The following is a 24565-nucleotide window of genomic DNA, read 5'->3' as shown; positions in this document are numbered from 1 at the left end:
ATCTTAAGAGTTGTTGTTAAGTTTCCAATGGTGTAATCATGTGGGAACTACTCTAAAATATTACATTATTCATTTTCTTTATTTGCTGTAGCATTAAACTGATAAAATCTTAAATCTAGCTCTGTGCAAAGTTTATACTGTACTTATATATGGTAAATCTAAGAAATAAATAGTAACTGTTTACTAAACAATGAAAAGGGTGTCCAAACAGTTGCATAAGGCAGTAATACTTTAAATAACACCAAACAGTAAAATCCAAGTTGCTGTTTTGACCCAGCAGATATTCAAAAAACTGTCATAACATTCATCTCCATCATCAACTTTCTCTGTAACCCAAAGTTTGAAAAGAAAAAAAGGTCTGTATGAACTCTTAAGGAAACAGAAATATCTAATGTGAGTTTATTTGCTGCCGATTGCACCAGATTGCATAAAACACTGCTGCACTGGATGAAAAATAAAAAGGTAAAAAGAATGAAAAAATATTTATTTTGATTTGTTTAACAAAACAATTGATCTTCCTCAGAATAATCACCACTGCATTTTGGGTGCCCAAGTAACAGCATTTACCCCCTTCCATTAATGACTTACTTTTGAAGAGCATCTTTAGAGTAGTCAGTAGGTTATTTGGAATTGTCAAATCAGCATATTATTTTAACACCAAGTCAGTGATAGCAATCACATTCACAAAATAAATTTAGATTTATTTATTTTCAGCTTGATGAGTCTGGCTTGTTCATTTGTTATAAACAAAACTGCAACAACAAATATGATTTATGCTTAAAAAATCCTCAAGGTTCATTTTCTGCATCTGGCCCATTTCTGCTTAAGCTCAAGCAAATTGTTATTGTAAATTTAGATTAATTTTAATGCTGGTTTCTCAGATAAGACATAGTTAGACAAGACTGGATTAATATTCATTTAAAGTCATAAAGTTATGACTCATGAGATTCTGAGGGGGGAGTCACATGAAGTTTTGAAAGCATTGCACAATTAAGGTGTTGTCATAAAAACTCCGTGGCTCACTTGTCTCTTACTCTTTGTAACATGGCCCAACTGTGCCTGAAAACCATTGTAGCATATTGAAGCATTTGGTCAAAATGGGTTGAAAGCTTCATGATACAAAAAAAAAAAAAAACAACACGGCTGAGAGAAAGCACAATCATGTCACAATATTAAAAAAAAAAAAGCTTACATGTATCAAAGCGGCTGGGTATAAATGGCAGTCACTTATATCTGCACTAGTTGATTTTGCTTCAACTATTCATTAAGCACTTTTGGAAACTGTAAAAATTCCCTGGTCAACGACAGGTCACTGATAAAGAGAATATTCCCGATGCTGGTGTGCATACATATACACCCAAAACACATACACAAATATATACACAAATATGTCTGCTCAACTTTTTTGTTATTAAAAATATCTAAAGAAAAAAACGATGCAATTCATTCATTCATATCTGCTAACCCAGAACCCCTTGTGTTTTCTTCTCTCTGTGACCTGTAATTCCTAAGATGTTAGTTAAAAATAAGTCGTATAAAAATAAGGAATTGGTAAATTCCGTCTGACTCAGAACTGTGTGTGTGTGTGTGTGTGCAGGCAGAGATGCTTGTATTGTCCTTTTCTCATGGTGTCAGGGCAACTGTTAGCCTGTTTTGACACAATACAGGTCTTTTAATGTCTTGAGCTCCTCAATCAGCGTTTTGTTTTGATTCTCCAGCACAGCCACACGGTTCTCCAAACACTTTACATACTCCTTCTTCTTCCTGCGGCACTCTCGGGCTGCCTCCCTACACATAAAAACACCATGAATGAAGAGTATCTTTTTTAGGTTCAGCTGCAGTTCATGGGTGTTACACACACAATCTGTATCATAGTTCATATTAAACACTGCTTAAAACCACATTTTACACACACAACCACAAACACACACCTGTTTTTAGCAAGGCGGATCTCTCTCTTTAGCTGAGGGTCGTCGCTCTTTCCCTGAGAGGTAATGACAGGTGATGTCATGACTACAGTCTGAGGCAGTCCCGAGGACGACGAGCGGATGTGATAGGCCTGCATCTCACCACCTGCACCTACAACGCAGCATTGGTTAATGTGTTTAAATATTAGAATTCTGAAATTGTTTTATTTTCTTTTAAACTGAAGTGGTTAAATAGATCAATAAAACTGTTTAATTTGACAGTGCCAAGGGTGTTGACAGATGGGCTGGTTTGTGCATACTTTTGGTTTTTTTAAATTGTCCCAAACAGCAGTCTACTGACAAATTTGCAATGTTCTGATGCGAAAGTGTAAATGTGGAACAAAAATCACAAAAAAAAAATGTTTCACTGTACCCTGTGGTCACACTGCCACAAAGTAATAAAATGGCCAGTGAGTGTATATAAGGGAGTAAAGAGGGGAATGTACAGAGAGTACAATAGTAAAATAGCCTGTTAATAAACAACAACAATCCCTGTTATGCTCTAACAATAGAGACTAAAAGTAAAATATTATTTAACAACATCTAAGATTTTTGGAAAATATTACGACATTGATTTGGACCCACATGACCCCGTATATCTGTACTGTGTATTCAGACCAACCTTGCAGCACCACCTGATTGCTGGGTAGCAGTATCTGCTGTCCGTCAGCAGTCTGGGCATACTGTAGTATAGTCGGCTGGCTTGGGTTGGAATTGGTCATGGTGAGTGTTTGCAGGCCTTGAACCGCCTCCACACCAGAACTAAGCAGAGAGCCATTGGACGAAATTGCAACTGAAATCAACAACAAACACAGCAAATGTTATTCAACTTATCATTCATTTACATGCATACTTCATGCTATTAAATATTAAAATATTAAATATTCTTGCTATTAAACAAAATTCCACAGATATTTGTGATTTATAGTCAAGTCTGTCACTTTGACACCATTCATTCATTTTGTCAAATCTGCCAATTATACACTAAAGAAAGCATTACAATAAAAAACAGCATTGACCTAAACGGCTTAGCAGAGCAATCATACCTACACTGTATAGCCAAAAGTATGCAGACAGCCCTCCTTATAACTGAGTCCAGGTGTTTCAGTCCTATTCTTTACTAAAAGTTACATCAAGTCTGTTATACATCATATGCTTTAACTCTGAAAGGATGGATTTTTATTTCAAGTGTGTCTGTGTGCCTATTTAGCCATATATGAGCTTGGTGGACATTTCTTTTCAAAACCTTAGAGATAAGAATGGAAATGCCCCCAACTGCATAATGTCCCACATTTCTTAAAATAGAGTTTCTAACTCTGAACTGAAATAAAGGAAAAGGTCCAAATTACAATATGTAAAAACGATCTTACTGTACTGGCCACTGCTGGTCTGAATGATTGGCGTGGACAGGGACACAGTTGTCATTGCTGAAGAAGCAGATATTTCCTCCTCTCCTTCATTCCGTGATGCTACTTCTTCTCCTGAGAGGTCATTTAAAATTTTCCTATAGCATAAAAATAAAAACTGAATGACAAAAAGTGTAATAACTAGAATGCTTAAATTTGAGTTCTTTTATATGTTTGTGGGTTGCTTTGAAGTGATCCCTGAAACACATGCCAAAAAAATTGGTTCAGAGGCATGTTTAGCATCATGTGACATTCTCTATAGTTTGGTAACTGTGTGAAAGACAGCAATCAAAGACATTTTGATTGTAACTGCATTAGTATTACGCACTAGCAATATAGCCTTGTGGATCAAGTTTAGGGTAAATATTCGGTATTTTTCCTGCTTTATATGTACAAGTATGAAAGATGTAAAAATAGTGCATATGAACCTGTAAGATGGGCGTCTGGCCAGGAGCTCTCTTGTTTTCTGGTTTGAGGCTCCACTATCTGTTGAGTCCTGAGAATCTTCACTGTCAGACCCTTGGCTCTAAACGGATGCACACAACTGTTAGTTAACACTAACACTGCAGCATTTGTACAGTGTGCATAACCAACCGTGGTGTAAATTATTTGCTGTCTTGTAAGCATAAGCATTTTACACACAAGAACTGCTGGGTAGTATGAGCTCATCTGTATGCTGCAAATGATATAACCCCAAACACCATGATGTCACATTTCAAAACAAACAAATCTTATCACATAACACACACACTCTGTGGAGATAACAAATTAGACTGGCTGTACGTAAGGACACTAGCCTCAAGGTAAATTATAATTTGGTTAATGCCCATGAGTAGCATTTACCTAGTGTCGACCTTCGTCCTATATTTTGTGTGATGTGACTGAATATATGGCTGCAAAAACAAACAGATTTAACACCACATTTACAAATCAAATGTTTGTTTGCTTTTTCAATTCATCCTGCAATCTAGTCATTTCTAATTCCCCTGTTCTTATCACAGCAGCTAGTAGTTTTAAATCACAAACACATGCATGCAAGCTGCCTAGTCTTAGTGCCTGATGCTAATGCACAACAAGTACTTTTTAAATAAGCAGGTATCGCAAGCAAGTACAGATGCACCTTTACTGGTTAAATGTTAGCATGACAAATTTGTGTTTTTATAATTACCTAGAGGTATACAGTGTATCACAAAAGTGAGTACACCCCTCACATTTCTGCAGATATTTAAGTATATCTTTTCATGGGACAACACTGACAAAATGACACTTTGACACAATGAAAAGTAGTCTGTGTGCAGCTTATATAACAGTGTAAATTTATTCTTGCCTCAAAATAACTCAATATACAGCCATTAATGTCTAAACCACTGGCAACAAAAGTGAGTACACCCCTTAGTGAAAGTTCCTGAAGTGTCAATATTTTGTGTGGCCACCATTATTTCCCAGAACTGCCTTAACTCTCCTGGGCATGGAGTTTACCAGAGCTTCACAGGTTGCCACTGGAATGCTTTTCCACTCCTCCATGACGACATCACGGAGCTGGCGGATATTCGAGACTTTGCGCTCCTCCACCTTCCGCTTGAGGATGCCCCAAAGATGTTCTATTGGGTTTAGGTCTGGAGACATGCTTGGCCAGTCCATCACCTTTACCCTCAGCCTCTTCAATAAAGCAGTGGTCGTCTTAGAGGTGTGTTTGGGGTCATTATCATGCTGGAACACTGCCCTGCGACCCAGTTTCCGGAGGGAGGGGATCATGCTCTGCTTCAGTATTTCACAGTACATATTGGAGTTCATGTGTCCCTCAATGAAATGTAACTCCCCAACACCTGCTGCACTCATGCAGCCCCAGACCATGGCATTCCCACCACCATGCTTGACTGTAGGCATGACACACTTATCTTTGTATTCCTCACCTGATTGCCGCCACACATGCTTGAGACCATCTGAACCAAATAAATTAATCTTGGTCTCATCAGACCATAGGACATGGTTCCAGTAATCCATGTCCTTTGTTGACATGTCTTCAGCAAACTGTTTGCGGGCTTTTTTGTGTAGAGACTTCAGAAGAGGCTTCCTTCTGGTGTGACAGCCATGCAGACCAATTTGATGTAGTGTGTGGCGTATGGTCTGAGCACTGACAGGCTGACCCCCCACCTTTTCAATCTCTGCAGCAACGCTGACAGCAATCCTGTGCCTATCTTTCAAAGACAGCAGTTGGATGTGACGCTGAGCACGTGCACTCAGCTTCTTTGGACGACCAACGCGAGGTCTGTTCTGAGTGGACCCTGCTCTTTTAAAACGCTGGATGATCTTGGCCACTGTGCTGCAGCTCAGTTTCAGGGTGTTGGCAATCTTCTTGTAGCCTTGGCCATCTTCATGTAGCGCAACAATTCGTCTTTTAAGATCCTCAGAGAGTTCTTTGCCATGAGGTGCCATGTTGGAACTTTCAGTGACCAGTATGAGAGTGTGAGAGCTGTACTACTAAATTGAACACACCTGCTCCCTATGCACACCTGAGACCTAGTAACACTAACAAATCACATGACATTTTGGAGGGAAAATGACAAGCAGTGCTCAATTTGGACATTTAGGGGTGTAGTCTCTTAGGGGTGTACTCACTTTTGTTGCCGGTGGTTTAGACATTAATGGCTGTATATTGAGTTATTTTGAGGGAAGAATAAATTTACACTGTTATATAAGCTGCACACAGACTACTTTTCATTGTGTCAAAGTGTCATTTTGTCAGTGTTGTCCCATGAAAAGATATACTTAAATATCTGCAGAAATGTGAGGGGTGTACTCACTTTTGTGATACACTGTAATTTTCCTCCAAACAACGTCAAGCTTTACATCATTCATAACACCTGTGCTGGCTAAGAATGAAAGCAGACTAGCACACGTCCCTCTCTGACATGTAAAGCCATCTGGCCTTTTTCTTGTACGTCAGCAGACTTCTACATAAAACCAAAAACATACATGGGAACACGCTATACTCAAGCCTCATTTCGACACCTTGACCACACACTAGGAGTCGCTGTTGCAGCAGCAACAAGATGAATCCCCATCTTCCAATTGTGTATTGAGAGTTTATGTGATCGAGAATCGGGTGCCAAATATTACAGAAAGTCATCAGCATCACTCTATGCTGACAGTTCATTAGTGTCACTGTGTGCATATGTGTGTTCGCTCTACCTGTGCTTGTACTTGTGGAGACTGAATAACTGATGACTGAGCAGACTGGATGACTCCTTGCACCTGAATCTGCCCACTAGGGAGCTGCACCACAGCCACGGGCGACCCACCCAGAGTCATCTGCATTATGCACAGAACACATGCATTAACATGCAAAACTCAAAACACAACATCATGCAATCATTCTAAAAGCTGGTCAAACACAATCAACAAATTTGAAATATAATCAACAAATCTGCGACACATTTTGTCCACAAATCAAATACCTGGGTTATCTGTGATAACTGAGAAGCTGTAATAGTTGTTGGGATGGTAATAGTTTGTTCAGTGCCATTACTGCTACTCTGGTGAATGTCATCCATTGCCACTGCAAAAACAAAAAAGCAAAACACTGTTAATACCAGAGTGCATACAGATATTGATACTGCAATTAATGCACATATCTAAGTTTTACAGCTATGGTGTCAATTTTTCTGTAATGCTATTCTTACTCAACTGTAACAACTGGCTTGATTAAACAAAAAGATTTGTTTTTGTACCAATAATTAATTTCCTTTCATTCATTTAAAAAAATAAAATGCATGAAAGAGAGCATGCTGCACAGGGCTTTTGTGCTCTGTTTTAAACATTCTCAAATGGTAACCTGTGTATCCTAGGAAAACTCAATATAACAAATATGGTCATTTTTAATATCGTGTGAAAAGTAATATCAAATATATCGATATTTGCGATATACCACCCAGCCCTAGTGCACACCCTCTTATAGTTGTGTATGTGACTGTGTTCAGAATTAAACAATCACATTTAAGCTCATATTAAATAGTAGTCAGCACCTGCCATCAATTGAAATGACTATGATTAACCCCATATAAAGTTCAGCTCTTCTATTAGAACTTTCTTGACATTTACTTTGTTGCATCTTACTGCAAAAGCCATGGTCCACAAAGAGCTAACAAAAGTATCAAAGTGATTTCATTAACTTACAGAAAACCTACACATTTACCAAAACAAAAATGTTTTTACAGGAACATCTGTGTGTGCATTCACAGTAGGTTGGTAATGCCGTTTTTCTGCCTTAAGTATTGCAAGCATAGTTTTACTCAGTGTTTCCATCCACCTCCTCCAGCACTGAATCAGTTAGTCACATTTATGCTTTGAGTCACACAGTAAGCAACCTGCACACTAGGGACTCACTCCTATAATCTCAATAATGGAACATTAGCAAGCAGGCCCTGTTCACCGCTGATGATGGTAATGGAAGAAATTATTTAAAGGGATAAAATGTGGCCAGTAAAACACAATGACAAATCTGGAACCAGTATTTATATGTAAAGTTCACTGCATACATGCTAACAAAGCCATTTGCACAATGATGTTTTAATGGCTGCAGCTTTTAATTAATTGAGAACTCCTCTGAAGGAACACCTTTATTTATTAGAAGTTAAGCCTGTTTATTTTTACTAATAGTCCTCTGTATGTTATTATTGATTATTACACTTTTTGCAACTACATGTCAGTGTAACAACAGCTGCTGAAGCAATGATCTTTAAAGCTGATAATGAATATTCGCTTAATTTTAGCTGTGAATTGTTAAACATGGAGAATTACTGTAGCTTGCAGAATCTTGCATTAACTTAATGTGCATCTCTGTAAAGTAAAAAAAAATCATGTGATTTAAACTTCAAATTTGTTTTTTTAGTACACACTCAGACTGCAATAACAAATTATTTAATCACTCTTACAGACTTTATAATTGTCATAGAAAATTGGTCATTTCTTAATTGAAGACCTTTCTTGAATTCCTTTTATTCAAAGACCTGCTAAAATTAAGTTCTGTCAATTTGTAGAAATGTTGACTAAATTAAGGCCACACAGTGATTTGTATAGATATTTATATATACTGTATATGTTTATATACATATCTGTAACTGTATAAATATTTACTAACTGTGCAAAGTGTACACAATATTGTAATGACAACAGCAGGAGCAAATGTTCAGCTTTATTTCAGGCCTGAATTGTTCGATTTCAAAAGTGATAGCTGTTGACTATATCTTCTCTATTACTTATATTTTTTCCACATGATACATGGTGCTACAACAATGCACAAACACTTCATAAACAATGGCCATAATGACATACAAACAATGACCATTACTAAACACAAATGTTTACATGAACTTAAGCAAATATAACTCAAACAACAAAAAGTAAGAAGGGTTATATTGTGACGACACTTGATTATATATAGTCTTTCATTATAACGATGAATTTAATGATAAATCTAGTGTTTATCCATCAGATAAAAATGTTAAATAGTAGGACCTGACAAGACATTCAGAATATTTCTGATTACTTGATATTGTGATCATTATAACGAGCCCTATTCCCTGCTCGTACAAAAAAAATGCAGAAGTAAATACCGTAATAACTAACACTGATTTTGTTGTTGTTGTTATTTTAATGTTTATTTTGTGCAAGTCTTGACGCCCAAGGTACTGTATATAACACTGGACCTTATGTGACATAAAGCGTCATGTAGGAAAAGTATTTAGTTTGCAGTAATAAATTGGGCAATACTCTGGGGAAACCCCCAGAAAAAACGCCTGCAATAAAGGCGTTTACATTAATAGCTGACTGAATCCTAAATGCTCAGTTTTTTTATTTAAGTGCACCACACAATAGCACAGACAGTGAACACATGTTTAATAAGTAACGTTAGTTATGAGACGCCGACTACACACATCTTGAGTATTAAAGTCAGTTAAGCATTTAATAATAAGACTAATAAGGGCTAATTTAGCTAACTGCCGTCACCGAAAATCACCGGATCTGATCAGCTATTTGAATATAATAAACATTAAAGTAAATATGATGTATAGCTGAAGTCGATGAGCTCAGGTGTCAGTTTGAGTAGGAACAAGCCGCTAACTAGTAAAATACCCGTAATAAATGTGCACTGTAGTGTATCCCAGCACTGTACTGTTTAATGTATTTACTCTTCATCACAACATTAAGTGCACACACGCTGGCTCCTCTCTGGATACTCCCTACTCCAGCGTCTGTCTCCACACTGCACCGCGTTTAAAGTCAGTGGGCGACTCGGTAAAACTTTGTGGCCGAGTCACAAGCACGCAACTAGCCGCGTCAACAGACGTCAGCGATACGGGCGCCATTAATATCAGCTCCAGCTCCGACTACCAGCAGAAGCAGCAGAGCAGCCGCCATTACCGCCGTCCTCACGCACAGCGCTAGTAGCATGTTAGCTCGCTCTTAAAATGTAAATTAATCCTACCTTAAGCAGCTCCGGGAATCAGCTGTGAATGCAACGTGAACACGAGGTATCAAAGAAGTAAAATGCTTAATTTTGTTCTAAATATTTCAGGCCAACTTCCATTAAAATTCAAACTAGCTAGCTTGTTTTTTTCCAGAAGGCTGCTGTCTCACGCCCCGCCCACTAGAAGGATGTATGACGTAATGTCGATAGCGCTCTATGATTGGTCACTTTGCAGAGGCCTTTACAGTAATGAATGAGCTCAAATATGGACTCATGATGACTTCATTCAGACGCTGATGTATTCAGATTTAATTTATATTTTAGCGTCACGGACAGTGCGAGAAAGTGTTCAAAAAGGACACTTGTTTGTTTGTGTCGACAAACTTGGACCCCAGCAACCACTGTGTAGTCACAATCATAACTTCTCGTTTTGACCTTGAATTGATGTTGTTCAAAGGTCGAGATAAAAATGCTTATTTTCTGAGGTTGTAATTATTCCATCAGCAATGTAACAATCCCAAACCCAGCCCCTGTAGTTGGTGGATCTTTCTGCCTCGGTATCCACTAAGAATTGATTTCAGTAACTCGCAACCTGTTGACACCTCTCTTGTGGAATCTTCCCCCATTCCTCCTGTGCAGAAGATCAAGGTTTGATGGCATTCATGCTGCAACTGCTTTCTTTAAATCTCACCAAAGATTTTCTATGGGATTTAATCTAGAAGACTGAGAAGGCTGCTCCAGGATATTCCAGGACTGATTCCCTAACCAAGCTTTGGTAAAGTTTGCTTGGGTTCTGTCTTGCTGGAAAATCCAATTATCACCAAGGTTCAATTTTACCACAAAAGGCATAACATTTCTCCTCAAAATACCTTGGTGTTTTTGTGACTCCATGACATCAGTCATACTGCCAGTTCCAGCAGCAGAAAAAAACATCCCCACATTTTGACTGTTTTTTGGTCATAAGCCTCGTCTTTCTTGTGTCAGACAAACCACTGATCCATAGTTTTAGTTCCAATTTATCACTCCATACAACTGTGTCCCAGAACTCTGCAGGCCTATCCAAATTCCTTCTAGCATAGTTCAGTCAACGCTTTATAAAATCCACCAAGTGGCATGTTTTCTTGTAGCCCTGTAAGGAAAACCTAACAGGAAAACAGCACAAAATACATAAATGTAATTATGTACTGCACTGTGGCACACCAATGCTGCAAAATAAACACCTTTATTCTTTTTAGCCATTTAAATAGAAAACAGTAAATAAACAGTGTACAAAATCAAACAGGGTAACGTTGATGCAGTAAGGGTTGCATAATTATGATGTTGCCATTAATATTTATATCGCAAGACATTAATGTATCACAAAATCAATCCTTCTAAAATATAACAGATTAGTAATTGTGACATATTCCATATCATGTTCCCCAAACGCATGCTTTACCTTACTGGTGCTTCTGTAAAGTGTGTGTGTATATGTGTGTGTGTGTGGACTAGCAGCTTGCATAGTGAGAAAGTTGTATCTATTAGACTGTCATGTATATATATTATAACTCCAAAGCTAGAATCAACCTTATTCTATCACATTCCTTTTTATTCCTACAGTCAGCAACTTATGACTTAGTATTTAGTATTAAGTTTTAAAAAGATTGTTGACTATATGTTGGTAAATGTCCAGCAAACCGTTCTTTCTTGAATGTTTCAATGTCAAAATGTATCATATTTGTGCTACACATTAAAGCCACACATACATGTACATATCATCATACATATTATCAAGAAATAACCTCCAGTATATACATAATGCAATATATACTGAGGTTCCTTTACAAACAGGGTGTCTGCGGGTATCCTTAGGTGTAATTAAATGCTTTTTTATGACACCTCATATTATTATGACTCTCTTAAGTGAGGAGAATTGTCTTTATGTTTTCTCATTCACTTTACAGAGTGCAGTGTGAATGGAATTCAAACGTTGCCCAGGCTTATGTTTCTCACATGTAAAAAGCTATTTTAGGGTTTCCTAATTCTTGGCATTCAGAATTGAGAGCCAACAATAAAGCTTTGTAGCTTTGTACATTTTAGTTGGGTATCGTTTAAAAACAGTGGTCTATAAGCAAATCTTGGTGTAGCCAAGATACAATCTACATCTCCAAAGTAGCTTGCCGAACATCTGCTAGAGGAGTCTCTTCACTTTTTTACCATGCACATACTGTACTTCTACACTGAGAGAAGGCCACAAATTGTGGTGACTGCTAGATGCTGATGTCTATCAATTTCTTTTTGGTAGACTGACAGGTGGCACAATATTGAAATGCAAAAATTAGCAAAAGGAATTTGACTTACTATTGCATAGCTTTTTGTGGCTCCTGCTTTGCATCTAAAATAGTGTAAAGTTTATATAGCATAGTTTACACTATGCATCAAAGTCAGTGGAAAAATAACAATTAAACCAATAAGAATAGATTGCTTAGATAGCTTGTTGCTAGAATAAATCCATAGAACTACTAGGCCAATTAGCATTTAAGGCAGTAAAAACATACATTCATTAATTGCATCTTAAAATCAAATGCAACAGTGAAGACTTTCCAGACACCCTGACAACCAAACATTGTGTTCCCTCCTACAAATCATATAGTAATATTACGAAGTTCAAAGTGCTTGATGATTTCATGCTCACAAAGCAAGGACTAATATGATCTGTGTCTTCTAAGAAACAAGGAAATAATCTATAATCTGTAACAACTGAACATATGCCAAAGAAAAGTACTGTACAAGCTATTTACAGAGAATCATAAAAGTTTAAATCTCCATTAACCAGACAAGGGTGTCTGCGATCTCAAAATCAGGATTAACAGCAGTTTTTTAAACCAGTCTTAACCAAGGAAAGGACAGAAGCGCACATTACAAAGTACAGTACATATTTTAATCTATACACAAGTATTTTACAGAAGTAATCTTTGCAAGACAGTACCACACTACAAATCTCTGTGGTACATCTCAGCTGTTCTTCTGTAATGATGCACGAGCATGTAAAATCTCTTCTTTTGTACAGTTCATTATTTTACAGTAAAAGAGAACTAATATACATATTCCTGGTTTTATTCCTGCCAGTATGGGGTATTAAAAGTTTGTCCTGATGTGTATAAGCACCTTAAGATAAAAAAGAAAATCAGCATATTGTCCCAGAGGTCATGGCTCTGTTAGACTGTTTTGGTTGTCAGTTATTTTTGTAAGCATGTGTGTAGTTGTGTGATTTAATGCTAAAAGGTAATGTAATGTTCTCACACCTCAGTAGTAATATTATATAAGAAAAATTTCTAGAATCAGTATGGGATGTGTTCAACTCTCACATGGTTGTCACATACTATGGCAGTTGCAAAATCTTGGTGTGGTTTAAACTATTCATGTAGCATGAATTAGCAAAATGGTGTGCTAAACAGCCAGATGCCTTTTACTTTTCAAATAGCACAATGATAAATAGGCAAGAAAGTTTTTGGTTAAGAATTTTAAAATCATACTTTAGCAAATAATTGTTAACAAATATTGTTATTAAGGCTGCAACTAATCAAATTATTTGTATGTGCTAGTGTGTCTCATGTGCTAATTAACGTGTACCACATAATTAGAATAGATGCATTAGCCCAACACCTGTTGAATGAAATAGCTTTCTCTAAGGAAGGAGTATGGCTGAAGGCCTGTGGTGCACTGGTGCCGCCCTGTCCAGGGTGTTCCCACCTTGAGCCCAGTTTCCTGGTGAAACTGGACCTGTTATTTGGACCTGTTATTATAGGCGACCCTGACCAGATTACAGCGATTATGAAAATAAAAATAAAAAATTCTTACAGCTGCTCCGATGTTTACGGGTCGCCACAGCAGATCATTCTGGTCTGCATTGTGGTCCGCCCCAAATGAAAAATAATTATAATAATAAAAATAATATTATAACTATAATGTTATAATGATTATAGTACTTGCTAATAAAATCATCAGCAAGTCCATGGTCTGTAAACATCCAAGTTACATAAACATTCAACATATTTTTCAGGTTTGTGTTTTCTTGTTGTTTCTTCTTGTATGTCAGCATCTGTGAGTCCTTTAAAGCACATATTCAGCTAAGCTTGATTTAAAATTAAAATTATTTTGAAAGTGACATATATTTTCACAAATCCCTACTCCTGGCTTTTTTTCAGTTCACGAATAAGTAGAGGTACATACCAGAATTTAATTCAACCCCAACAAGCACATGACATGTAAGAACAGAAACAAACAAAAACAAATATAATAAATTTAGCATAATAGAACAAGCCTCTTATAAAAGAGCCCTATAATTCACTTTCCTACTTAATTTTGTCCCAATCATTTTCTTTCTGTTTTCCAGCTGTTAAATCAGTACCTGCTATCACACTACCTAAAAAAGATTGGCTAGCATGTGCTTCTTTCCTGACACAACCGTTTTTTTTTTAAACTGCAGCTCATCCAGACTTTAACAAGGACCTTGAATGCCCCTTCCTATACATAAGCATACACATTTAATACGTTTTAACTAGAGTGCTCTGATGAAAAAGGATGACATGTGCTATCCTTCCCATCAAGGAAACGCATGGCCAGCTATGCATCTCAAGGACCTCTGACCTACAATTGAGACTTAAACTTGCAATCCCAAGACTAGTCAATCAATGCTGTCTGATGCACCACTGTTTTGGGAGAACTAAGTTTAAATAAAAAATGGAACTTACACTTACATAAAATAACATTGTATACTAAAAGAAATGTGTTCTAATATTAGTTTTTTTTCCCTTTCACATAAAAACAGGACTTGCTACCAAATCGGTCCAGCACTAGAAAATGAACTGGCCACAGAATTGTCATGTAGGACGCGCAATGCCCACATTTAGCCTCCAGATGTCGCCAAACACACTGTCGCTATTCACATTGTACTTTACCTGGCTGCTGACATCTGCCGGTAATACAGTGGTATTATATGTCTGTCAAATTTCAGCTAGATCTGCATACTAACGAAAAGATTTGGAAATATTTTAGCAAGAGATTGAGTATAATATTAATATAGCCCATAATGTTTATTATTAAATATAGTTTTATTTTTTGTCCTATATTCTTGTCTCATCACAGTGTTTTTTGTATTATAGTCAAAGACAAAGTATGCAGGCATGTTTATGAAAAACATTATTCATAATTTAAAATTGTATTTACATTTTGATATTTCCTTTTTTGCTCTTTAAATGCAGGTTTGTGTTGCAGACAGTTAAAAATTGCCAGATATTTCACATTTGTAATTACTTTTTCCCACTAAAACATAAAAAGGAGACAAGTCAACAAACTATAACGCTATTTTTTCACTCAATCATGTGAACTGTCTCTAAACAGAACCAGCAACTTAGTGAGAAAGGGGATACATAAATAAAAATATATAATGACATTCTCATGCCCCAGCAGTGATCAGACCTGGTGTTATTTACTTACAGTGGATTTCTTGCTTATGATGAAGCACAAAGCTCTTCTACACAATTAGGACTCAAACAGCATAAATGCCATGAGACAGAAGGGAGTCTGTGCTAAGGGCTGCAGATCTTTTCCAGACTGCTCCTGCAGTCTTAAACATGAATTAAAGTCACCTCACATGTTGTAGGCCACATATATAGGGTCTAACTGATCAGCCAGGAAGGAGTCTCTCAGGTGCATCCTCTGCTTCTCTCCACGAGAGTTGATGGGAATAACTCCAGGGTCAACAATCACCACTACCCCCACAATCAGGTGATGCTCCTCTAGCACCACGTTGGTGATCAGTGGTACCAGGTCCAGTGCATCCTGCTCAGAGCCACACAGCTCCGATACCACCACCAGCAGATTGGTCCAGGTAAACACAGCACTGAGAAAAAATACAAAAGATGATAGAATCACCACACAGACACTGTAAACACCAGGTCATAGGGTTGCCACAAGTGTTCCTGTTTTTATTAATGGTATCTACATTTAGGATGACGTGTGTGGGGGGGGGGGCATTGTATTTTTTACATTGTAAAACCCAGCCTTTAACTCTTCTGTTACATATGGTAAGCGTCTTGCATCAAACAGTGTTAATAAAAAAAATGAAAAACTAAAAAGTCAGCTTTGAACTGAATGACATGGACTGTGGACTTTTACCTCTCGCCGATGCTGCGGTGAGCCCGCTGTACACTGGTTTCTATGTCGATAGGGTGGTAACGCAGACCCCTTAGCTCAAGGGTCTCATCTAGGGATCCCACCACAAACAAGGCATCATGTCGCTCTGGGGGGCATAAATGAACAACCTTACAAACATGACATCTTTTCTAGTAAGGTATTTTGATACCGATAGACTTTCTCTCTCTCTCTGTCACTCACTCACCTCCACTGGAGTCTGTAAGCTCTGTCCTCTTGACAAAGCCTAGATATCCAGTTCTGGCCCAGAGCGTCTGTGGATCTCCGAAGCTGAGTTTGGTGTTGAAGTGGTCAGCCTGCAGACTCTCCTCTCCATAAATGGTGTAATAACCTGACGCTGTGTGAGGACTGTTCACCCATATCTGAGAAAGATAGAGAGCTCTCTTACCACAAATGTCCTCCGTTATTAGAGCTGATGAAGCGCCAGGATGATGTACAAAGTCATCTTAACTCATTTCAAAATACTGTCATATGACTCAACTTGACAACATGAATACAAGGCTAAGTTCTCATTTAACCCTTCTCAAAAAATCAGAAGAAATCAAGACATTTCATGATTTCAGATCCTGCCCCCTTTTGATCCTTTATGATGTTTAAAATTTGTTACACTAGTATGGACCGCTATTTACACCCAGTATTGTAATACAGACATCTGTTTATGCTTCTTACATAGTACGGCTTAATAGCAGTAAGACATGTGACAGCATGTCTGTAAAATTATTATAGCATTAAAAAAAAGAACACCAGGTAGTGTGGGTGCTAAACAAGCTCAAAGGTTCTTAGGTATTCGCTATATGTGAGAAGTTACATGGGTTTGGGTTTTTTCTGACCACAACGGTTCACTCCAACCTTAAATCAAGCATAAGGTGGACTGTCTAGTTTAAACTGCCATAAAGTATAAATGAGGTAATGAGTCAGTGTGTGATGCCAGAGTAAAACAACAATAAAGCCATGAAGAAAATATACATTCAAACATATACACACTTCTCCCAGATGAGAATCCCCTAAAGGTCCCCTAGTTTCTGGATTTACTATAACCACTCTCACACCAGGAAGGATCTAAAGAAATAAAAGAAAAATAGGTTTTTAATGAAGCATTAAATTGTAAACATTTTGTTTGAACACTGCAGGTTCTTAATATTCTTCTTTTATTTACATTTACAATATTCTTCTTTTATTTACATTTACAAAATCCAATTGAGTTGGTCAGTAAAACATTGGAGACCTCTCCTTTTTAATGTTCAACAGAATCAACAAAGTCACAGATTCTTGTTTTTGTAAAAATAAAGTTTACTCACTGTTCCAGACTCCATTAAAGGAAGTGACTGAGGTGCTCCTCTTTCTACCAGCCTCACCCTAATAAACACAAACACACATCATAAGCAATTTAATTTGCTCAAAACTATATGTGTTTTCTGAAAATGTAAAGAATGTTCATAAAATTAAACATTTCCTTTATTTACAAAATCTGAATAGGTTATTTCTGTTATCTCTTTATTTCTTATAGAAGTTTCCTGTGGAGGTTTTGCCGTGTCTGATCAGTGCCTGTTGCTTTGATTTACGATTATGCCTTTTCTGTCAGAGACAGGGTCTCATAGAGAGCAGTATCGCGTATGGAGCAGCACACATTACTACCTGTGAATCTACGTACAATGCCCTGTGGAGTCGCCTTGACTAGGCAGTCAAGGCCTAATAAATAAAGTAACTTTTAAAGTTACTAGCCTTGTGGCTTTTACAGGAACATGTCTACGGTTTAACAAAACTGTAGCGCTTGGTAAGGCACTTTGATCGAGTTTCACAGTTTCACACAATTAAAAAACAAATTAATTTAAGCATACTTTTCATTTTATTTTTTCTATAAAAATACTCATGTAAAAACAGTCTGCATAGGTATCATCTGTTTCTCTAGTTTTCTCCCACTTCTCAAAATCATGCTAGTAAGCAGAATGGCTACTCTAATATGTGAGTGAGTGTAAAAGATGTGATCTGCTGTACTGGCCTGGCACTCTTTCCAGCTTTGTCATCCTGAGCAGGAATAAATTATTATGGAAGGTCATGAGTGATGAGGTGCTTGTATGTCATACCTATCATGTCGAAGAGACTTCATGTCCACATAAACAGTAGAGGGGTCTGGTCCTGTGGTACCCTGAGATTCATTCATTTACACAAATGCACATCGTTACAGAACAGCCAAATTTATTACTAGGATTTAAACATTCATTCAGTTCTCATCAATGTAGTCTTGAGGGGTCCAGACCTGAAGAATACATGTCTGAGTAAAGTCTTTCAAAAACTGGCAATTAACTGTGCTGTAATCAAGCGTGACGCCACCCAGTGTTCTATTCTGTTTATGCATGTTTCCCTTGTATTTATGCCGACCCCTTCCCTGACCGAGGAGGACTGTACCAAACACATGCCCTCCGACATGTCGTAGCCAACCAATTTTCACCCACCCAAAGAGGGTTCACTAAGATAGCAGTATCGTATTAGCAGAGTCAATCACTGATCTCCTTTATTTCCCATCATCTTTATTCCACCTGATTTAATCACCATCAGCCAGCCAGCAAAGGTCGTAATTGCAGAAACAATAAGGAATCTCTTTGGCCCACCCACCCTCAGACAATTCTTTGTTACTACCCACAATCCAGCCAAATTCCCCTATGATTCATCAGATGTGTATTCTTGTTAGAAGACCTGCATGGCTCCACAAGCCTACCTTTATTGTCACACAGATGATGTCACTATTAATCCATGCACTAAACCATGTGACTCTTAATCCTTACCTGCAGACAGATGGCCAGGTTGACTCTTGAGCCAAAGGCAGTGCTTACGGCCCTTGTAGATAGTCCAAGGTCTTTGAACAGTTTGGAAAAGGACTGTGTAAGAGCTAGACGTGGACGTTCTTCAGCAATCACGACACAACTCCTTACACATGACAGATTCACTCCTCGAGCCTGCACAGAAAGATGGTCAGAGTGGAAGACTTTAGTTGGCAAATGCTTTTATTTAAAAAACAACAGCTCTGCAAAATAGTCCATTGTTTCTTCTCCATTAGTAAAGTGTGTGTCTGTATACATTAGACACCAGCAGATATCTGTAAAACACTTAAATCCCAACAGAAACCCATTAAACATGAGGAATATTGAGACATTGAAGTCTGACCCACAATTCTGTACTGAACCCACATACTATTCAATAAAGCTGTGCCGGACACTATTCAGAGGTCTTACTATTACAAATAACATAAAATTATGTGGAGAACCTGACAAAACCAAATTACCTAATAAAAAACGGAATGTAATTCGATCCAGGATGGCTTGTTCCAGCTCTCCTACTAGCCACAGTATAGACAGGGTCTCGAGGATCCCCAATTTTACCACTATATACTGTTGACAAACAAAACATTGATGGACTTCTATGCTAAATAGCTAGCATTTATAACTACTATTCTGCTGACTAGATATTTTTTTTCTTTTGGCTGCAGCTGTACATTTGAGAGGTCACCACAGCAGATCATTCAGGTTTGCATATTTAATTTGGCACAGTTTTTTACAGTTTGGCAGATACCTTTCCTAACCGGCACTGAGAACACACTGACAAGTTCATCTCTCAGTGGATAGGCTGTTCGGCCATCCACGCCCCTCAGACATAGCCAATCTAGTCTGTGTAGATGCCTGACTGGTTAACAGAAGTGAGCTAGTATATTTTAACACTATGCCACCCAAGCCCGCAGCTACTATTCTACAAATGAGTCCAAGAGCAATAGGTAAAATATTTTAGTAGTTTTTTATGTCTCTTCAACATAAAGTCATTACAGGAAAAAGGAAAGTAAGCTAATCTAAACTTATGCTTACTGATGTACAGTGTATCACAAAAGTGAGTACACCCCTCACATTTCTGCAGATATTTAAGTATATCTTTTCATGGGACAACACTGACAAAATGACACTTTGACACAATGAAAAGTAGTCTGTGTGCAGCTTATATAACAGTGTAAATTTATTCTTCCCTCAAAATAACTCAATATACAGCCATTAATGTCTAAACCACCGGCAACAAAAGTGAGTACACCCCTAAGAGACTACACGCCTAAATGTCCAAATTGAGCACTGCTTGTCATTTTCCCTCCAAAATGTCAAGTGATTTGTTAGTGTTACTAGGTCTCAGGTGTGCATAGGGAGCAGGTGTGTTCAATTTAGTAGTACAGCTCTCACACTCTCTCATACTGGTCACTGAAAGTTCCAACATGGCACCTCATGGCAAAGAACTCTCTGAGGATCTTAAAAGACGAATTGTTGCGCTACATGAAGATGGCCAAGGCTACAAGAAGATTGCCAACACCCTGAAACTGAGCTGCAGCACAGTGGCCAAGATCATCCAGCGTTTTAAAAGAGCAGGGTCCACTCAGAACAGACCTCGCGTTGGTCGTCCAAAGAAGCTGAGTGCACGTGCTCAGCGTCACATCCAACTGCTGTCTTTGAAAGATAGGCGCAGGAGTGCTGTCAGCATTGCTGCAGAGATTGAAAAGGTGGGGGGTCAGCCTGTCAGTTCTCAGACCATACGCCGCACACTACATCAAATTGGTCTGCATGGCTGTCACCCCAGAAGGAAGCCTCTTCTGAAGTCTCTACACAAGAAAGCCCGCAAACAGTTTGCTGAAGACATGTCAACAAAGGACATGGATTACTGGAACCATGTCCTATGGTCTGATGAGACCAAGATTAATTTGTTTGGTTCAGATGGTCTCAAGCATGTGTGGCGGCAATCAGGTGAGGAGTACAAAGATAAGTGTGTCATGCCTACAGTCAAGCATGGTGGTGGGAATGCCATGGTCTGGGGCTGCATGAGTGCAGCAGGTGTTGGGGAGTTACATTTCATTGACGGACACATGAACTCCAATATGTACTGTGAAATACTGAAGCAGAGCATGATCCCCTCACTCCGGAAACTGGGTCGCAGGGCAGTGTTCCAGCATGATAATGACCCCAAACACACCTCTAAGACGACCACTGCTTTATTGAAGAGGCTGAGGGTAAAGGTGATGGACTGGCCAAGCATGTCTCCAGACCTAAACCCAATAGAACATCTTTGGGGCATCCTCAAGCGGAAGGTGGAGGAGCGCAAAGTCTCGAATATCCGCCAGCTCCGTGATGTCATCATGGAGGAGTGGAAAAGCATTCCAGTGGCAACCTGTGAAGCTCTGGTAAACTTCATGCCCAGGAGAGTTAAGGCAGTTCTGGGAAATAATGGTGGCCACACAAAATATTGACACTTCAGGAACTTTCACTAAGGGGTGTACTCACTTTTGTTGCCGGTGGTTTAGACATTAATGGCTGTATATTGAGTTATTTTGAGGGAAGAATAAATTTACACTGTTATATAAGCTGCACACAGACTACTTTTCATTGTGTCAAAGTGTCATTTAGTCAGTGTTGTCCCATGAAAAGATATACTTAAATATCTGCAGAAATGTGAGGGGTGTACTCACTTTTGTGATACACTGTATATTACTGAAGGATTGTACAAGAGCCTGGATGGGAGGTGAGGTATAAATGTAAGTATGGTGTATACTGTTGTTCTTCAAGACTTGCATCTGCCAAAGGTATCTGCCAAAGACTTGCATTTTTCTTCTGTGTAGTTTCATGAGTTTCATCTATAGACTTTGTAATAAAACCCATATAATAATAAAAAAAAAGTTCCTCCAGGAAGCAAGAGAAAACAATAATGAGTTTTGGTCCAGGCGCACCGATTTTAATTTCTGTTTGCTATATTTTCAATATGCCGTATCCCCGGTTATCAATTTCATTACAGATTCCTCATGATTGGAACCAGGGCATCTTAGATGATCAAGAAATACATTAATCACCATATAGTTGACATAGTGGAAAAGAAAAGCCATAAATAAAGACTGGGCTTTATCTGATTACTTAAACCCACACACTTTGGTTCCTATGTTGTGTTACAGAACTTTGTTGGATGAGCTGACTGCATCTTGTATACTGTTGCTGTTTAGGATATCCTAGCCACTTCTAAAAATTGACAGAGCAGTATTATGTGTTTTTCAAAAAATCTGTGGTAAAATGTGGCGGTAAAGAGAGTGTAAACATTCACAGGCCTGATATTCCTAGCAGTGCCCCTGGATGTAAATGTGTCTATGTGTACCTTCAGCATCTCTGTCTGTCCTCCAAGGCCCTTAGTACAGAGCTCCATTACTGAGTAGGAGCAGAAGGTGTCTCTGATCCGATACTGACTTAGCATGCTTAGCCACAGAGACAATGAGGTCTCCAGCTCCAAGGGAGGGATTAGGATGGACTGATGACCTGAGTACACACTGTACAACACAGAAACACAGACGGAGAGAAATTTAAACATGCGTAGCATTTTACTAAACCCTTTTTTAAGCTAATCCTTACCAAACCAGTGCTACCCAGTAAAGAAAACAGAGCTGGGTAGTTTCATGCTAACAACTTCCATATTGTCTTTAATCTTTAAAATGTACACTATTCAATAAGGAATCCGAAATTCTAAACAGCAGCGAAGATACAGGTAGCAGTGTTGGTGCAGGACAGCATCTATAAGGAGTTTGGTATGTTTTCCCCAAATGTTTTTCTCTGAGCATTCTAATCTCTTTCTACCCTCTAAACACATTTACATTTTATTGGCGCCCTGTTTAGGGTGTATACCTGCCCTGCGACCAGTGTTTCTGCATGGAAATGGTCGTACTGTGCCGCCTCTGAGATCTCCCACTCTCAAGTTCAAATCTGAGTTGTGCTATCCACCTGGCCAGGCATGCAAACAGGCACAACTGGCCGGGCCTGAGGGTAAAGGGTTGACGGGGCTGTTCAATATTACTTTAACTGCAGCCTCTATTGGCTGGTTGAGGCACATGTACAAGGGTTGATTGACTCTTTGTATGCAATACAAGTGCACATGCCACTCTCCTTGGTCAGGGCAGAGGTAATGCAGCAATGCAATACAATTAGACACAACTAGATTAGGAGGAAAAAACTATTCATTTCATGGTCACACTTATTCAAACCCTAGGTTGTGACCATTCACAATATAAAAAATAGGTGGATGACTACTTCACAAATACTTTCTGTTGTGTTACCTTGCAAGGCACCAGAGCACAAAGCCGAGTCCACAGTACGGGTCAAGGCAGATGGCGATCTGGCGTGAGGAGTAGAGCTCACACTGCAGCTTTATAGATCGACACAGAGCACTCACGGCTGCATGGGAGATCTGATAAACAGCCAAGCCAAAGCTTAACACAAAACCAAAACACTGGAATAATATGAGCAAGATAAGTAAACCATATGCTCTAGATGTTTTCTTAAATCTTTTATTTCTTTAATTACTCTGACTGCTGTAAGCACCCAGTCCCAGTTTCTTCACCTTGACTCCTGTAAGCATGCCTGTGGTAGACACGCTGAAGTCCAGGTAGGCAATCACATCAGCAGATGGAGGCTTGAAAATGGTCTGGGGGCGTTTGCGAGGGAGATCATCTGAGGGAGAGAAGAGGGCGCAGTACATAACATGGAAAAATAGCTATAAAGAACATGATGCATTCAGGGCTGGAAAAGTGGACTGGACTAGTGATCGGAAGGTCACTGGTACAAGCACCACCACTGCCAGGTTAGCATGTGCCACCACGGTGCAACATTAAGATAGGCAGGCAATTATGTTTAATTAAGGAAGTCAACATTATATTCACATAAAAATACAGACTTGTTAGTATAAAGGAATAATCTCAGTGCTGTATATGTAAATGTGTGGTTTGTACCTGTGTCTATAATAATGGGCCATGTTTTAATGTTGACAGATGCAGCTGCTTCTTTTGATCTAAGAATCTTCGTGAGAACCTGAGTAGTGAGGATGCAGGCAGCCTTGCTGACCTGTGAGACAGTTATAGAAGAGAGAAAGAGAGATTAAAAAAGGACAAAGAAGAAGCAGATAACCCTAATAGCCCTGGCCCTACCTACAAAAGGGGGAAAGAGTCTGTGACCACTAGTTAAAAAGCTTTTTTTTATCACTGTATGCATGCATTTCCCTTTTCTTCTAATCCAGTCAGGTTCAATTACCCAGTTGTATTATCCTCTACTGCAGCCGACCCCTACTCTGATCAAAGGGGGCCATACCTAACACATGTCCCACCAACACATATGTAGTAGTCAACCGCTTTTTTCACTTGCATGAGGCGCGTTCACACAGAAAGCAGTACTGCATACTCAGATTCACAGTACACAGAGCGACCCACCCCATTTCATATACTACATTCATGCATATACTACAATAATAAGGTTTGCACACTTACATCGATGATCATGCGGACTGTGGGTAATGTGGCTGAGAGGTTTTGCGGGTGTGGCGGCCTTACGGTGACGGGAATACAACCAGAATACAAACAGCCATAAAAAGCAGCAATCAGATCAATACCTGTACACATACATGACACAGCAGTTTTAGCAAGTGTTTGTTGTTTTACCTGATAAGTAAAGTTAAATATACTGTGTATACATGCATATATT

The 24565-nt window shown here is 38.7% G+C and overlaps 2 protein-coding genes across 2 annotated transcripts in view; both read right to left on the bottom strand.

Moving 5' to 3' along the window:
- Window positions 1–463: 463 nt before the first annotated feature.
- Window positions 464–9999, bottom strand: atf1 (activating transcription factor 1). Its single transcript, XM_062997031.1, has 8 exons — window positions 9861–9999; window positions 6832–6932; window positions 6566–6685; window positions 3802–3899; window positions 3338–3471; window positions 2590–2760; window positions 1932–2079; window positions 464–1788 (listed from the first exon to the last, which is right to left on the bottom strand). Exons 2-8 carry the CDS (start codon window positions 6925–6927, stop codon window positions 1644–1646), a joined length of 912 nt encoding a protein of 303 aa, XP_062853101.1. The 5' UTR covers window positions 6928–6932; window positions 9861–9999; the 3' UTR covers window positions 464–1643.
- Window positions 10000–14950: 4951 nt separating this feature from the next.
- dip2bb (disco-interacting protein 2 homolog Bb) overlaps window positions 14951–24565 on the bottom strand; it is a 49564-nt gene continuing 39949 nt past the window's right edge. The window contains exons 28-39 of the mRNA XM_062997948.1: window positions 24352–24473; window positions 23821–23932; window positions 23433–23542; window positions 23149–23279; window positions 22200–22368; window positions 18821–18991; window positions 18122–18183; window positions 17336–17393; window positions 17022–17096; window positions 16225–16399; window positions 16002–16125; window positions 14951–15726 (exon numbers count right to left, since the gene is read on the bottom strand). Coding sequence (XP_062854018.1) covers window positions 15474–15726; window positions 16002–16125; window positions 16225–16399; window positions 17022–17096; window positions 17336–17393; window positions 18122–18183; window positions 18821–18991; window positions 22200–22368; window positions 23149–23279; window positions 23433–23542; window positions 23821–23932; window positions 24352–24473 — 1562 coding nt within the window. The 3' untranslated portion in view covers window positions 14951–15473. The remainder of the gene's footprint in view (window positions 15727–16001; window positions 16126–16224; window positions 16400–17021; window positions 17097–17335; window positions 17394–18121; window positions 18184–18820; window positions 18992–22199; window positions 22369–23148; window positions 23280–23432; window positions 23543–23820; window positions 23933–24351; window positions 24474–24565) is intronic.

This window comes from Trichomycterus rosablanca, chromosome 6 (assembly GCF_030014385.1).
Source record: "Trichomycterus rosablanca isolate fTriRos1 chromosome 6, fTriRos1.hap1, whole genome shotgun sequence".
NCBI lineage: Eukaryota > Metazoa > Chordata > Actinopteri > Siluriformes > Trichomycteridae > Trichomycterus > Trichomycterus rosablanca.
Note: the sequence above shows the minus strand (reverse complement) of the source record. Positions and strands in the feature narration are given on the sequence as shown.